This window comes from Caretta caretta, chromosome 16 (assembly GCF_965140235.1).
Source record: "Caretta caretta isolate rCarCar2 chromosome 16, rCarCar1.hap1, whole genome shotgun sequence".
Lineage (NCBI taxonomy): Eukaryota > Metazoa > Chordata > Testudines > Cheloniidae > Caretta > Caretta caretta.
The window spans coordinates 4,897,217-4,913,555 of NC_134221.1; the positions used below are offsets into that span (position 1 = coordinate 4,897,217).

The 16,339-nt window shown below is 51.9% G+C and overlaps 2 protein-coding genes across 6 annotated transcripts in view; one reads left to right on the plus strand and one right to left on the minus strand.

Annotated features, from left to right (window-relative positions):
• LOC125623313 (anaphase-promoting complex subunit 2) overlaps positions 1-16,339 on the plus strand; it is a 66,694-nt gene that overhangs the window by 22,894 nt on the left and 27,461 nt on the right. For 2 of the 3 annotated variants that reach the window (XM_075120578.1, XM_075120577.1), the window contains exon 2: positions 14,566-15,188. In XM_075120578.1, coding sequence (XP_074976679.1) covers positions 14,566-15,188 — 623 coding nt within the window. Of the gene's footprint in view, positions 1-12,787; positions 12,920-14,565; positions 15,189-16,339 lie in introns of those variants that run through there. The other variant, XM_048822427.2, reaches the window with a different exon arrangement.
• On the minus strand, positions 3,974-12,394 carry SSNA1 (SS nuclear autoantigen 1). Of its 3 annotated transcripts, none has more exons than XM_048822445.2 (4): positions 12,281-12,394; positions 11,470-11,669; positions 7,853-8,042; positions 4,128-4,206 (listed from the first exon to the last, which is right to left on the minus strand). In XM_048822445.2, exons 1-3 carry the CDS (start codon positions 12,330-12,332, stop codon positions 7,902-7,904), a joined length of 393 nt encoding a protein of 130 aa, XP_048678402.2. In that variant the 5' UTR covers positions 12,333-12,394; the 3' UTR covers positions 4,128-4,206; positions 7,853-7,901. The 3 variants fall into 3 exon arrangements, with proteins under 3 accessions (XP_048678405.1, XP_048678402.2, XP_048678404.2); XM_048822447.2 differs by lacking the exon at positions 12,281-12,394 and adding an exon at positions 11,790-12,225; XM_048822448.2 differs by lacking the exon at positions 7,853-8,042 and having other exon boundaries at positions 3,974-4,206.

Below are 16,339 nucleotides of genomic sequence, written 5' to 3' on the forward strand. Positions count from 1 at the left end.
ATTTGTTCGTTTGTCTGACGGTGTCCAATCAAGTTGTCTGTGATTGTGTCTGAATGGAGAATCTTTTGTATACCTTGCACTTACCTTGATAATAGCATATACAAAGCAGAAGGGGAGGGTGTGTCTATGTACCCTCTGGCATTCATGACCTAACTGGGAACTGCTTCTTCTGAAAACTCAACTGCTCCACTGACACTTTGCCAGGTTTGCTGGAGGAGCCCAGTACCCCCCCCCAGCCCCCTTTGTGCCCTTGTAACACTTTGTGCTTCCAAATCGGATGAAAGGACCCATGTGACTCCCACGTGTGTTGTTGCCTGGTGATTTGTAGTACTTTGGAATTACAGAAATTCAGAAGAACTTTCTTGGTGGTTTGATAAATGGGATCCAATAAATATCATGGCAGTGAGCTCTCGGTGCTGATGGTTGTCCCTGCTAACCAGTGGTGAGGTGTTCAATGAAATACACTCTGTTGAGATAAGAGCAGGAACCCAAGAGATCCTCTTCATTCTCAGAAAGGGTATGGGGGCAGCATATGCTATTGCCAGTGCGGGGCCCCCTAAGCTTTTTAGGGGAAGAGGAATGGGAATTCTTACTGACTGCACCCCGGTCCAATTGCCAAACACTAAGCATGTTGATGTGCGTAGTAATTAGCCACCTGCTGTGCTGAGTGCAATGGACAAATGAGCCTTTCCCTATAGGCTTCCCACACAGTCACTCTTTATTGTGCGGAAAGGGGAGTCCCACTGAGAACTTGGACAGCATAAACTAGTGGTTTTCAAACTGGGGTATGTGAGCTCTCGCCAGGGGGTATACGAGAAAAATCCTGTACTGGGGAACAATGCATTTTCTTTAGTAAGACTTGTACCTATGGATAGATGGGCATATGCAGTAGACTGTTACTTGGAAAGGTGTATGCAGCCTAAAATGTTTGAAAACGACTGGCATAAATCAAACTACATTTAATCTGCAGTTACCAGGAGGTCTATAGGGCATGAGAGCGTGGCAGCAGCATTCCTAGTAGCCCACAGATGCTTGGCTGGAACCAGGCAGATCTTTCCGCCATGGACCAAAGTGTGACCCTGTTGAAATCGCGAGGGCGCAGGGAGCTTGTTCAAATGGAACCCCCTGGGGAGGTGCTTTCCTCCTATTCTGCTGCCCAGAGCAGTCCTGCTGGAGACCTTCCTCCTTGCTAATCCTTGGAACTTCCCCTAGAGCTGCAGTTCAGCAAAACCTCCAGCAAGGGGAAGGAAGTTGCTTAGTTGAATTTTAAGTTATTAACTCATTGAACTGGCCCTGACTCCTATTCTGACAGGGCCGGGAGCCATGTCAGCCAATCACCAGTGCTCTGCCCGTGACTTGCATGCTGCTGTTTTACAGGTACAAACAGATCTAGTGACTCCAATCTGGCTAGAGTACTCGGGGCAGATGCCCAGCTCGTGGTATGCAACTGCTCACGGCCTTGGCTGCATGCCTAGTTCTCCCCCCACCCCACCCCCTGCCAAAGTCTTGTTTCAAGCAGGGCCCTGAGGCTACTATTACTTCTCGGTCTAGAGCGGGAGTTCTCAATCTTTTTATTTGAGGCCCTCCTCAAGATGCTATAAAAACTCCAGGGCCCAGCGGGGGAGGGGGTGACTTGGGGCTGGGTGAGCCCTTGGGCATAGGCATAGTTTGACTTCTATTTGGGGGGGCAGGGGTTGGCGGGGCTTGGGCCAGCTCTGCACAGCAGGGTCCAGGAAGGCAGCACCACCTCCATCCCCTGACTCACCTCAGCAGGCCACCTAGCCTGTCTGGGTTGTGTGTGGTGGGGGTTCAGCTCAAAAAGTTTGAAAACTGCTCAGAATGCAGGGAGAGGGTAGCTAGGGCCTGTGTGCAGGCAGGGGGTAGCTCAGGGTGCAGGGAGGAGGTAGCTAGGGGATGTGTGCGGGCTGGGGGGTAGCTCAGGGTGCAGGGAGGAGGTAGCTAGGGGATGTGTGCCTGGAGGGCTCCCCTGTGGTTGCTGCTCCCCAAGGGCTCTGCTGGCCACAGAGTGGTGTCCCCCTACCTGGGCAGCTCATAACAGCTGCATGAGCTGAGGAGCAGCCAAAACTGCAGGCACCAACAGCAGATGGGGAAATGCCATGGCTGCCTGCTCCAAGACACCAGCCAGGGCAGCAGCTGCCCACACTGCCCAACTCTGGTTTCCCTCCTCTGACCTGGCCAGGGGCTGGGGTCTTGAGAACAGGGACAGGAGGAAGAGGGGGGGTGGAGCTTCCCCTGGGACTGACCTGCTCTGGCACTGCAATGGGGGGAGGCAACCAGTGCTCGGGGGTTCGAGGGCTCAGGGATTTCAGCCCCGTATTGGGGCTTGGGGATTTCAGCCGCATGGGGTCCTGCAGCCCCCCTGAAAGGGCTTATGGTCCTGCAGGGGGCTGTAGACCCCCAGTGGAGAACTGCTGGTCTAGACTTCATTCCTCTCCAGCAGGGCTGGGGGTCGTGATCTAGGGTCTCTTGGGAGGGGGAGGTGCTGCCTCCCCTGGGAGCTGCCATAGCTCCGAGTGCTTCTGCTCCCTGTCTTGAAGGGCTACCCTCCTAGCTCCAGGGTGTACTCTGCTGCTGGCACCTCCCAGCCAGCCCCAGCTTCTCCATCCCCTCCCTTCCTGCTGCATCGTGGGAACACAGTGTGCCCTGCTCCCTCCACTGCTCCTGTCAAAGCAAACCATCCACTGTCTTACGCCGGAGGGAATTTGGTGCATAAAAATTACATGCACAATATTTTAAAATTCTGCAAATTTTATTTGTCAATAAATAAATGTGGCTCCAGCATGGAACTGGGGAGCACAGACTGCTGCCTGCATGGAGGTGGGTCATCACCCTGAAGCCCTCACCTCCCCTAGTACAGGGACTTGGCAGTGAGGCTGCACCTAACCCTGACACAGTGAAAGGGCTGGGCCTGCCCCAGAAACACCCTGGGGCCCTGCCCCTCTGTGCCAGGTGCACAAGGTGTGGGTGGGCAAGCTCAGCCCAGCAGGATCCAAGTGTGGAAGGGCTTACTGTAGGGGAGATCCAGATGTGGGGTGAGAGGTTTCTGTGTGGGGCAATCTGTGTGCAGGCAGCTCAGTGGGAGATCTGGATGCACAGGGCTTACTGTGGAGTTCTGGGTGCAGGAACAATGGGACTCTGCAGGGGATCCAGGTGAAGGTGGTTGGGGCTCAGTGGGGGAGTCTGGGTGGCGGGCTTGTCAGAGGGGTCCAGGTGTAGCGGGGGGTAGGGCCTGTCAGGGTGAGGGTTCGATGGGCCTGCTTAACAGGGGAGCCCTAGCTGCTGCTGAGGGGACACTGCATGCCAGGCTCCAGCTTCCCCCTGCGATTCCCTTATTCCCTTTTCTTCTCTCTCTCACTCCTACATGCCCCTGCCCCTGCTCTATTCCACCCCCTTCCTTCCCTACTGTACTGCTTCTTCCCCCCAGCCGGCACTCACTGTTGCACAGAAAACAGGAAGGCTCCCAACACACACAAGGGGAACCCGACTGACACTAGGAGCGAGGAGGTGGCGTTCAGCTGCAGATTCAGCAAAGCCTAGAGGCAGCCTCCTTCAGCAGGGCAGCTCTGTGGGAGGGGGCAGTATCATGTAACCCTGTGCCTTGCTTTGCCTCTGGTTTGGGGGGGGGCAAATCTCCCCCAAAACTGCACCCATGGTCATCCCTACATCCACCCCCCATTTTCTGCAGGGAAGCACAGGAATTCTGCAGGGCGGTATTGTCTGCGGGCACGCAGTCGTGCAGAATCCCCCCAGGAGGAACTGTCTGAAGGGGAAAGTGCTGAAGTCCCAAGCTGCATTTCTTCCCAGGCCTGAGGCTGCTGCTTCTAGGCACAGTTGCACTTCCACAGCCTCATGACCCCATTAAGTGACACTTGTTACGCACCCATCCGGAGTTTTGCTGGATGGGGCTTGAACTGGAATGGATTCCCACCTGGCGCTGCAATAAACACTTACATTTGCAAAACAAAAGACTTTATTAGACATTGCTTCCACTCCAAGCCCTTAGATTAGAATACCAGCATGAGCCAGAGCACGAAGGTGCTGCAGCTCCCCAGAGTGACTGCCAGAATGTTTGAGTCCAAATGCTCAGCTCTCCTTTGTGATGCTACTTTTCAGTTCTGTGGCTCTGCTCAGATTCCCAGCTTCCTTCTTCAGGACATTGAGCAGCGTCTGGGAACTCTCCAGGATCTGGGAGGATGGGAAACAAGTTACTTCATTTTATGGAAACTGAACATTTCTCTTAGCCTGAGCTCGACTTTGAACAAGTTGCCAGTCAGTGAGTCTCCAGCACTCAAGAGCCTTTAACTCAAGCCTGGGGGTCTCTTCCTGAGAAATATGCTCTAGCTCAGACCCACATTCCAGGCTCAAGGCAGGAATCACTGGATGAATGTTCTCTGGCTGTGTTATGCAGGAGGTCAGACTAGATGGTCCCAATGGTCCCTTTTGGCCTTAGCATCTAGCAATATTAACAAAGGCAATTTGTTTAGAAACAGTTAAAAATGTAACTGGTGCAAACTGTCATTTATAGATGTTAAGGCCAGAAGTGACCCCTGATCATCCAATCTGACTTGCAGCATAACCCAGAGATTCCTGCATCAAACCAGTAACTTGGAGTTGAACTCGAATGTATTTGTTAGACATCCAATCTTAGACTCCAATGGCTACTGAAGTGTTTCATATGAACAGGAACAGCTTCAACAGGAGAAACAGAGCCCCGCTGTTCCTATGTCTCAGGGGCTAGGGCACTCTTCTGGGACATGGGCGATCCAACTTCAAGTCCCTGGTCTGATTCAGGCAGCATGGAGATTTAACCCAGCTCCCCTACAAACCGTGAGCACTCTAACCACAGAGCTAATGGGTTGAGAGCACTTCCTCCTCCTTGGTTTTTCCTGAGAAATGACTGACTTCTCTTTATTCACAGGCCGACCTAGTTAAAAAAAAAGTCATGCATAAAAATGTTAAATTTCCATTGTGATGAAATTTCTAAACATTTATTCCTCATTTTAATAATGCACGCTTCTGAGCACAAACAAAACCCTGATCCCACCTGCCCCACCAGCGTAATTGTCTTGATTTCAATATGTAACTGAGATTTGAGGCTGTGTCAGTGACAAAATACTTCCCAGGTCACTGCAAGTTATGTCCCTGTGACTGCTGGACAATTCTGAAAAGCCTGGCCCATGCCCTCCCTAGTCCAAAGTTTAATTTCTGTGCAAACTGATATGACTTGTCATTTCCATTTTGCAAGAGCTCCTTGAATAAGAAACTGCATTTGACTGGCTACAGATTACAAACATCTCTGATAACAAGCACCATATCCCTGTAACTGTTAGCCTGAGGGGTCATTACAGGTAGAAAGAAAGCTGTAGGAATAACCTACAATTCTGGCAGCCATGGGTGGATTCATACAAGCCTGGGAACACTCAGAGCTGGCCTTTCTGAGATGGCAGCTTTGAGTTCAGAAGGAAAAGAACGGAGCTATGCCAGCTCCAGAAGGCATGTTCTCCCACAGAAAGTGCAGAGTACCCCTTGCAGCTGTGTACAGCTCCCAGAAAGACCAGACAACAGCTAGCTCAACTACTGCTACCAAGCAGTTCTGATATATTTGGCCATTTTCCTGTTCTCAAATTGCCTGAGAAGCTAGATTTTCTGTAGATCTTTATTACTTATTTGATTTATGGTAGTGCCTAGAACTCCAGCCAAGGGTCACGGCCCTATTGTGCTAGATGTTCTGCAGACAGTCCATGACCCAGACAGCCCACAACGCACAGGACTGACAGGATGCAACAGGGGCTCACTAGTAGTTGTAATTGTTTTTAAAATAACTTGTGACAAAACATCAGCTGCGTTTGCAGAAAATGGCCTTTTTTGTTGTTTGCTCATACAGAAAATGCTCAGTAGACTTAGGGGTGATGTGGAGCATCAGTTTGCACAGATATGACACTTTTGGCCAAGGTGGGGCATGGCCCAGACTCTCCAGAACCGTCCCAACAGTCACAGGGATGGGGCTTGCAGAGATCTGCCAAGTATTTTGTCACTGACATCCCCAAATGTCAGTTACTTACTGAAATTCAGAGCCAATTACACTGTGTGGATGGGAGTTTTACCAGTGTCTCACCAAAGTGTGTTCTTAAAATAGGAATAACTATTGTAACAGAATCAACATTTCCATTTTCATGCATGAATTTTTCAAGCTTCAGCCTTTGAGGAAGGGGCTGGGAGAGGACAACCAGCTTCAGCCTGAGATTTGACAATGACACAAAAGGAGACAGCAAGGTGATGAAGCTAAGATAGCAGCAAGTAGCACCAGTCAGTGGAGACCAGAGGAGGAGGCACTGGTGTTCACCAGTGTGAGACTGAGAATATGCTCTAGAGGTCTCGTTAACCAGACAGAGCTCAGGACATGCAAGGCTGGGGCAGAAACACTTTTCATTATGCTCAGGAGTCAAATACCATGCTCAGTTTGCTTTATATATATAGGGCTTAACTGACAGTTGCAGAGAAGCTCAGCCCCCCACCAATGCCAGTGGCTAAGGAGAGGGCTGGGATTCCTAGTGGAACCCTCCCATGACCGACTCCACTCATCACCTCTAATACGTGCCTGTTCCTGCTCTATCAGGTGGAAGGCAGAAGTAGCCCTCCTTTGCCACTCCTGGCTGCTCTCTGCGGGAGGGAAGAAGCAATCTTCCTCCTCTGCCCTCGTTATAAGCCTGCTGTTACTCTACCCCTTTGCCCCTCTCTGGTTTTGGGTGCCCTCTGTGTGAATACCAGTGTCCCAGCTTTCCCATTGGCCCAGATTATTCATATTTCCACCACTCCCCAGAGGGTGAGAAACCTTAGCCATGAAACTAACCAGAACCTAGTAATTTTCATCCTGTTGCCACCTTGGGGAGCTGGAGCAGAGGTACTGGAGTGATCTGTCTGCACACTCCAGCACACAGCCCTGGCATGGGGACTAGTTTAAAGCATATTGGTGAAGAACTCTTTTTAAAATGGAAGCTGAACTTCCGCAGCAGTAGATGGCACTGTTATTCATTATCAGGGTTATTCTGGTATGGTTGTAGCTAGAGGCCACCGGGAAGGAGGGATAGCTCAGTGGTTTGGGCATTGGCCTGCTAAACCCAGGGTTGTGAGCTCAGTCCTTCAGGGGGCCATTTAGGGATCTGGGGCAAAAATTGGGGATTGGTCCTGCTTTGAGCAGGGGGTTGGACTAGATGACCTCCTGAGGTCCCTTCCAACCCTGATATTCTATAAGGGGCCCCATTGTGCTAGGCACCAGCTGTAGAGTAAGTGAAGAGCAATAGGGAAAGGGCAGAATGCACAAGTGATGTGAGGCAGCAAATAGCACCTTAGTTCCCCCAGGTTTTTGGTTTGGTTTTGTTGTTCTAAACCTTCAGTTAGTGTTCTGAGGGGGAGGGGGAATAACTAAAAGGGAAAGACAAGGGAGGTGGGGAGGAAGAAGTCACTCCGTCATAGTACAGGGAATCCAGTGTGGGACTTTCATGCCATCATCAGCACCCCAGGTGCCTTCTTGAACCTGTCCTGCAGCTGCAGAGGCTTCACTCTCTAGTTGGCTCCTCCCTGCAGTCTCTCTCAAAGGCTACATGGTTGAGGTCAGGGGGAGGCTGCATGGGTACTAGTGACCTGGGGCGGGGGGGTCTGCAAAGTTCTGGGTCCAGGAGGTGCTGGAGGAGAGCAGTGGCGCAGGCTAAGCCCTATTTTACCTTCCCCTGCCTGACCCCACCATTGCAGAACTATCTGCTTCAACTGTTCTCTGCAGGCACTGCCCCTTGCCCCCAGCCCACACACTTGAAAAGAAAAGGGCCTCACTCACCCCTGTTGAGTAGGGTTTTCAAGTCTTGTCTTTTACAATGTTTGAGTATCTATGACAGCAGCAGAGTGCTGGTAACGGACACACCCAAAGCTTCATTCACATTGGAGTGAAAGCTGCTGGTATGCAGCCCAGCCCGGTGCTCCTCACATCCTTCCAGAATGGGAGACTTCCATTCCCAAAACTCAAACACCTTAGCAGCAGGAAAGGCAGTTCAGGTGACAATTCCCACACAACACACCCAAAGAGCCTTAACTCTGCCTTGAGGTGTTCCTTAGGAAGATCACAGCACCTTACCCCTCCCTAAGCTTTTGCCTTGTGTGAGACAGCAGCAAGCACACCCTGGAGCCATGAGGCTGTCCTAAGTATAAGGAGGGTTCAAAGTACCATATGAGTAAGAGTCCTTATCCAGAGCTGTGCAGGGCCCAGAGACAATCACAGATTTTTCTAGGAATGGATAAGGCACTCTGAGCCATGCATAGAATGCCAGTGGGAGAAGGTGGTAGACAGGGATGAGAGAGAAACGCCTGCACAACACCCTGTACCCTAGGGGACTGTGCACTGGGGTTAGAGCCAGGAGCCTACATGTTCAATTCTCCTCTTCCACGGCATGCTGTTGCTATTTCTGTTCCCTTCAAAACCCTTACTATTGGCCAAGGCCCCATATCTCTTCCCTGAGGTAGACAGAGAGGTTACTTAACAGTAACTGTTGATCTTCAAGAGTTGCCCCTGTGCATTCACACTCATGGGATGGCACTCCCAGATGCAAGCTATGGAACCCTCCTCTAACTGGTATATAACGAAGAGGACAGGTCACCTGGGCACAGGTCTGGACTGTTCAATAAGCAGGGCACATGCAAACAATATGTGTTTTAATACGGCGAAATGTAAATGTACATAACTAGGAACAAAGCATGTCGGCCACACTTACAAGATAGGGAACTCTATCCTGGGAAGCAGTGACTCTGAAAAAGATTTGGGGGTTGTGGTGGATAATCAGCTGAACATCCTAGTGCGATGCAGTGGCCAAAAGGACTAATGCGATCCCTGGATGCGTGAAGAGGGGAATCTCAAGTAGGAGCAGAGAGGTTATTTTACCCTGTATTTGGCACAGGTACGACTGCTGCTGGAATCCTGTGTCCAGTTCTGGTGTCCACAATTCAAGAAGGATGGTGATAAATTGGAGAGGGTTCAGAGAAGAGCCATGAGATGATTAAAGGATTGGAAAACCTGCCTTAGAGTGATGAACGCAAGGGGTTGAATCTATTTAGCTTAAGAAAGAGGAAGTTAAGGAGTGACTTGATTACAGCTTTTAAGTACCTACACAGGGAACAAATAATCGATGACAGGCTCTTCAGTCTAGCAGAGAAAGGTCTAACATGATCCAATATCTGGAGGTTGAAAACTAGACAAATTCAGACTGGAAATAAAGTGTAATTTTTTTACAGTGAGTAATTAACCACCAGATCAATTTACCAAGGGTTGTGGTGGATTCTCCATCACTAAAAATTTTTAAATCAAGACAATGTTTTTCTAAAAGCTCTGCTGTAAGGATGATTGTGTGGCAGTTCTCTGTCCTGTGTTATACAGGAGGTCAAAGTAGATGACCACAATGATCTCTTCTGGCCTTGGAATCTATGAAAGGTCCTCTGTCAGCCTGCTAAATTGTTCCAATGGTCAACGACCCTCACTGTAAAAAAGGTATGCCATATTCCCAGTCTGATGTTAGCTGCTGAAGCTAGACAAATTCAGACTGGTCAGGCAGTCCACATGTGGTGTGTTGTGCTGAATCTCGGTTACACCACATGGAAGGGTCTCAGATATTCCAGACTCAGCACCTGAGCCCCAAGCTGAGGTCAGTTCTGATACCATGGCTGGAATTGACAGCTTAGCCCCGCTTGCTGTAAGTTTCAGTGCAGAGGAAGGTTGTTCCCAGTGGTGCACAGAACTCTGGCCATCCAGAGGTTCAACAGCCATAAGAGCCTCTCCCATGAGGTGTGCCAGAGCCAGCAGTCCTGGTGGGGAGGTAAAAGCCTTATGGGTGGCACACCGGGCCAGGGAATGAGTTTTACAGGACAGAAAAGAAACTAAGCCACAGGCATCCAACTTGGGAGATCCGTGGGCACAATGCACATCTGTTATAACACTGCACAGAGTTGCTGGCTCCTTTAAGGGGAGTCTCAACCCAGGCTACCCAGGAGGAGCTAGTTTAAAGGGAAAAATACAGTTAATTGAATAAAGAACACCTGTGCCTCATAAACAATCATTGGAACTCAGCTGCAGAAAGGTGCTGACAGAAAGAGAAACTCTCATAAGCAGAGGTGTGTTAGAGTCCACAGGAGGGCTGGGCAACCCCTGAGGCCCAGGGCAGAGATTGGATTTCAGGTTTATTTGTATTTAATAAAGTAGAACTGCAGCAGAGGAATTTCATCTCACACTCTCTTGGACTTTGTAGAGTTCTTAAGGGCCCTGAGAAAAGAGCAACTGAGGCAGGGAGTGCCTGCAGTGCCAACCCTAAGTCAGGAGGGGGTGCTACATGGTAGGTATGCCCTGCAACAAACACCTTTTGGGTGTCCAGCCCAGACGTAGTCCTAGTGATGGGGCAAGCCTGGAGGCTTGAACATTAAAAAGTTGGGGAAATCTCTCTTTTCCGAGACACTATAAAACCATACTATTTACCTAAGATCCAAACTAAAGTTATATGGACGTACACTTTTGGCAAACTAAGCCTAATGGGGTTAGGAAAGCAACAACCATGGCAGAGGGTTGCTTCTACTCTCTGTGTTGGTGATGATGGAGTGGAAGCAGTGAGGGATGACTTCCCTGGGAGGTGGGTGCACAGGAGCCCAAGGGATACGGCTTTCAGGAGGGTTCCATCTGCTCATCACTAGCGAGTAGTGGGAACACATGAGGCTCTCAAAGAAAGAAATCTGAGGTTGCACTAGGGCACTTCAGGTGGAGCTGGAAACATAACCCCAATCTCAAACCCCCAATTCTCACCCAATCTGCCTTTTGAAATGAATGTGCCAAGCCTGCTTATCCTGTCTGTCACTGTTATTCTAACCAACAGGCCTCACTGCCCTGCCAGAACCAGGAGGAGAGCCCAGGAATCCCAATTCCCAGTGTTCTAATGCTGACCAGCAAGCCACCCGCAACACAGTCAAGTGGCAGAGGGCAGTGGTATAGGTCTGAAGGTCCCATGTTCAAACTGTGCAGTGCCTGGTTTTTGCAAGTTTGAGTATTGTTTTTCTGGCAGCAGTAACCCTCTTTTGGGAGAGCTGTGGAGAAGCCTTAGCTGGAGCGTTTCCCAAGGTGGGAAGTGCCATACCCAAGAGGAAGGCCATGATGTGTGACAGTAAACTTAACTCACATTCGCAGAGCTGTTTGTAGGCCACAGCAGGATTTTGGCCGAGGAATGACTTGAACCTAGTTTAGCCCCAGCACAAAGCCCTGCTTTCCCCTGGCTCTCGATTGCAGTTTAGGGCTTGATCTAGACATGAGGCCTTACTAAGGGCAGACAGAGGCCCTGCCTCTGTGCTTTTGCAGTAACACACCAGCCCCCAGAGTGTAAGGGGCTGCCTTGGAGAAATCCAATCCCCCTGCCTCCAGAGGCCAGATACCTTTGTGTAGGCAGCCTCGGTCTCAGCAATGGTTTTCTCAAACTCGTTGCGGGTGGCCATCTTGCGAGCCAGGCTCTCGTTGACGCGGGCCAGTTTCTCCGTCAGGAGCCGGATGTCGTTTTGCAGCTTGTTCTTCTCCCCCTCCTCCTGCTGGATCTGATGGCTCAGCTCATCCCGCTTGGTGCACAGCTCCTCGATACCTAGGGCAAGGGGGCGAGTCAGGGCCACAGGCAGCTAAGGGCCCATCCCGCGAGCACACGCCGTGGGCGAGGCACGTCCTCCTGGGACACCGGCGGGGCAGGGCAACCCAGACCCTTCACCTTCCTTCTTCCCCACTTCGGGCATGTGCCATGGGCGAGGCACGTCCTCCTGGGACACCGGTGGGGCAGGGCAACCCAGACCCTTCACCTTCCTTCTTCCCCACTTCGGGCATGTGCCATGGGCGAGGCACGTCCTCCTGGGACACCGGCGGGGCAGGGCAACCCAGACCCTTCACCTTCCTTCTTCCCCACTTCGGGCATGTGCCATGGGCGAGGCACGTCCTCCTGGGACACCGGCGGGGCAGGGCAACCCAGACCCTTCACCTTCCTTCTTCCCCACATCGTGCACGGGGCCCATCCCGCAAGCACGCGCCGTGGGCTTGGCATCCCTCGGGGCACCATCTGCGGGGCGGGGCGGGCAACCCAGGCCCCGATCCCAGCCCCAGCCCAGACTTTGCCGTGAGGCCTGGCCTGGCCCCACCACTCGATGTCCCTTGTAAGCGCTGGGTGCCCCCCACGGCCCTGCTCCCCCGCGCCCCGGCCGCGCTCACACTTGACCAGCTCGTTGTTGTAGCTCTGCAGCGCCGCCCCCTGCTGAGTCATCGCGGCCCCGGCCCCGGCCTCGGCCTCCAACGGCCCGCAGCGCCCGCCACCCTCCCGCGCCCCCGGCCCGCCCCCGGCCTCCAACGGCCCGCAGCGCCCGCCCCCCTCCCGCGCCTCCGGCCTCCAACGGCCCGCAGCGTCCGCCCCGCCCCGCCTCGCCTCGCTCCGCCCCGCGCCCCGGCCCCGGCCTCCGACGGCCCGCAGCGTCCGCCCCCCTCCCGCGCCCCGCCCCGCCCCGCCCCCGGCCTCCAACGGCCCGCAGCGCCCGCCCCCCTCCCGCGCCCCCGGCCTCCGGCCTCCAACGGCCCGCAGCGTCCGCCCCGCCCCGCCTCCCTCCGCTCCGCCCCCCGCCTCGCCCCGCGCCCCGCCCCGCCCCGCCCCGCCTCGCCTCGCTCCGCCCCGCGCCCCGGCCCCGGCCTCCGACGGCCCGCAGCGCCCGCCCCGCCCCGCCGCGCGCCCCGCCCCGTCTCGCCTCACGTCCTCCAGGCGCGCGGGGCCGGATGGAGGCGGCGGGGCCTGGCCCGGAGCTCTCGGCGGCCTGGCACGCGCTGAGCACCGGCCTGGTGCCGCCCGCCGCCCTGGGGCTGGTGAGTGAGAGCGGCAGGGCCGGGGCCGGGGCCTCGGCCACCCAGCGCCCCGCCACCAGCCCCCGCCAGGCTCCCGGCCCCCCAGCCGTTTCCTGCAGGTCTCCTGTGCCCCCCGCCCCCCGGCATATCCATCCCTGCCCCCCTCCCAGCACCCCCCCCCACGAGCTCCCAGGCGGTGCCCGGCCCGGTGTGACTCTGGTGCTGGCCGGACCTCGCCCGAACCCCTTCGGTGCAGGGTGTGAGTGGGGCTGATGATCCGAGGGACGGGCCCGTTAGGAGGCTGCTCAGGGTCTAAGCTCCGGGGCGCAGGGAGGGGCTCTGTCTGTGCAGCACCCGGCACACTGGGGTCACTGCCTGTTTGGCCTCTTGATGGGACTGCAGTAGAAATGTTTCTTGTTAATAGCAGCCGAACAAGCCACTTCAGAAACTAGGAAATCTGGAGTTAAGCTTGCGCTTGTAATAGGGCCAAATATCCAGAGTTTGACAGGTCAGGTAACTAGACTGTCTTAACTCCGCTGGCCTACGCACGGCCGCCTTCTTGTGCCATTGCTCCTGTCAGGGACAGTATCAGAAATACAGACCCCTGGTTTTCTCATTTGTGTCCTGTATTTGTTTCTAAGGTTTGCTACTGTACTGGCCTTGCCGTTTCTCGGAAATGCTGTAATTTCATGACCTGGGAGGTTTGCGCATGGAGCCATTGCTAGCTCATGGCTGATTGGTGGCACATAGGCTCATCAAGCCCCACCGTGGGAGCTCCTGAGCATCCTCAGCTCCTTGTGGGACTTTTTGGGGGTAATGTCCACTTTCACCATGCTGTTTACGTGTTTGTTATAGATGAGGAAGGTAGCCTGCCTTTCTATTTTTATTAGGGCATCACTTGGACAGCGGAGTTAAGGTAGTGCCTTTGGACCTGTTATAAGCACGGACTTAACTATGAATTTCCTGCGTCTCTAAATTTTGTTTATATTTTATTGTTCTTGAAAAGTGACAAACCAGAGAAATGGATGTCTGCCTGCATTCTAACAACATTTTTATGTGGGATCCTTAGTTTTTGTTCCTGCAAAGTCAAATAGCATGTCCACAGGCCTTGGGATCTCCACAGGAGTTCAGAGACTGCCCCTATTTTTAGAATCTTCTAATTTGGGAACCAATTCACTTTACATTTTCTAGAAAAATTCATCTTGTTTCTAAATCTAATGTGCCAGTTCTGAGGAAGGTCTGAGTATTTCTGCTGGTTTTAGAGGGGACATATAACAGAAACTTACATGCACCATTATTAATGCTGAATGGCTGCCGTTGTGGCTTCCTGCTCTTAGATAAATAGGCCAGTCAGCTTATGGCTTCCATGGCAGCTGCCAGCAAGGGGAGCAGTTGTTGCCATTCGCAGTGTTCATGCTTGTGATGTGGGCACCTTCCTATCAGGAGCAGTATTGAGACCCCAGCCGCTCCAAAGAGGGAACACCAAACAGCAGTTGGTTGTTAATCTACAGACACCCTGACACATGTGACCCAACTGCCTACGGGTGACAGGCTCCATTCATATCCTGCTCACTGTTCTCTGAAATGGTCTCTCTTCTGATTTGCAAAGTCCAGCTTTAGTAATTTTTTGGTGCCCATGCTTGTTTTAACTTGATGCCTCTCTTTAGGCAGCACCTAGATCCGGTTCAGTGGGGCTGCTGAAAGACAGTGATTTGCGGGCTGCTGTGGAAGTGCTGCAACGCTATGACTTGCACTCTGTCCTAGAAGAATGGTTCACTGAAGTTTTACAGACAGACCTTCAGGCAAATATAGCTCCTGAGTTCTGGAATTGTATTGGCCAGTATGAAAACACAGCCGAAGAACCCCAGTGCTCCTTGCTTCTCCTGGATGCGTTTTGTCTGCTCAAGTGCCGCCTAGACCCTTATCTAAACAGCTTGGACCTTCTGGAAAAATGGACCAAAATGGGCTTGCTCCTTGGAACAGGCTCCCAGATGTTACGAGAGAAAGTCTACACCATGTTCAAAGCCATCCTCTTCTTCACCACCACAAAGACTTTCCAGGAGATGATCCAGCAGTTCTACAGCCGCACCTTCAAGATTTACATGTGGCAGTGGAAGAAGGGTGAAGACAGAATGAACGAGTGCGAGAGCAGCATGAGTGAAAATGAACAAGAGAGTGACATGGAGGATGGAGGAGGAGACGGCCTGCAGTGCATGGGCTGCAGCAGTAAGAAAGAGCAGTGCTGGTGTCCCACAGCCATGGAGCAGTTTCAGCAGCTCAATGAAATCCTGTGCGTATCTTAAAAGGCGGGGTCTGTTAGACAGAATGAACACAATACCCGTGTAGGAGCCCATCAGCAGGCTACATAGATTTTTAAGGCCAGAAAGGACCTTTATGATCGAGTCTGACCTGGACAGCACAGACCAGAGACTCTCACTCAGTGGTGCTTTCATTAAGCCCATGATTTGTGGTTGAGCTAAGAGCATATTATTAGACGGACAGGTTCTGGTGATGGTGCGTGAGCATCCCTGGACACGGGCTTTGATTGGTGTACTTTAAAGGGAGAGTGTTTATAAGTGAAAGATTTCCTCCCCGCCCCAAAGTTAAGGTTCCTGAAGAAGTTGGTCACGTTTAATATGGAAAAACAGGAGTAGTACATCTGGTGGTACCAAGGGTGCAAAGCATAGTTGCCCTTCATTATTCCTCAGGGATGTTTGGAGAAAGGCCTGCATTGAGGGGTTGAAAAACAGTCCTGCTTGTTTCCCCATTAGAAATATCAGGTCTTACTGGCAGTGTCTGGCTGGAAGATGCTATAGGCGATTGGAGAACTAGTAGGGTTATACCATCACAGGAGAGAATAGGATTCTTAGTCTGTTTAAAATCTCTTGGTTTTTATTTTTGATGCTGATTTAATGTAAACTCCTGACAGGCCCCTGGGAGAAAAGATTGGCTAAAGAGCCCGCCTCGTCTCCCTTTGGTTGAGGGATGTGAAAGCTCCCATTCCAGTTCTCTGATCCTCGTTGCTGATAGGGAGCTACAGCTGGAGATTCTGTCGGTCCCTAAGATTACCCACAGAGGCATTAACAGAGTGTTAGATTTCTTTTTTTGTAAACACATACAGCCCCCAACTTTATGTAACGTTTTTTAAATTTTAAAAAAAACCAAAGACCAGGAAGGAATGAAAGGGCTAGGAATGTGATTCTTTACCTTTTCTGCCTGGTTGGGAATGGAAAAAACCCCTTTGTGTAATAAGTTTGGAAAGGAGTTTCTTCCTTGTAGCATTGTTTGATGAACTTTTTGATGATCAGAACCTGTGAAATGCTCAAAAGGCATTATTTTTGTTAAAAGTAACATTTAATTGTATAGAATATATGTATTTTGTCTCCAGATCTGCTTTTCCCCAATAGATTAGTATAACAATTTGATATGACTTGGACTATA

Coding starts and splice junctions, on each gene's coding strand:
- SSNA1 (XM_048822445.2), bottom strand. CDS start 12,332: ATGACTCAGCAGGGGGCGGCGCTGCAGAGCTACAACAACGAGCTGGTC. Junction 11,670..12,280: donor CAACAACGAGCTGGTCAAGT/GTGAGCGCGGCC, acceptor CCCTTGCCCTAG/GTATCGAGGAGCTGTGCACC. Junction 8,043..11,469: donor CCGAGGCTGCCTACACAAAG/GTATCTGGCCTC, acceptor CCTGCTGCTAAG/GTGTTTGAGTTTTGGGAATG.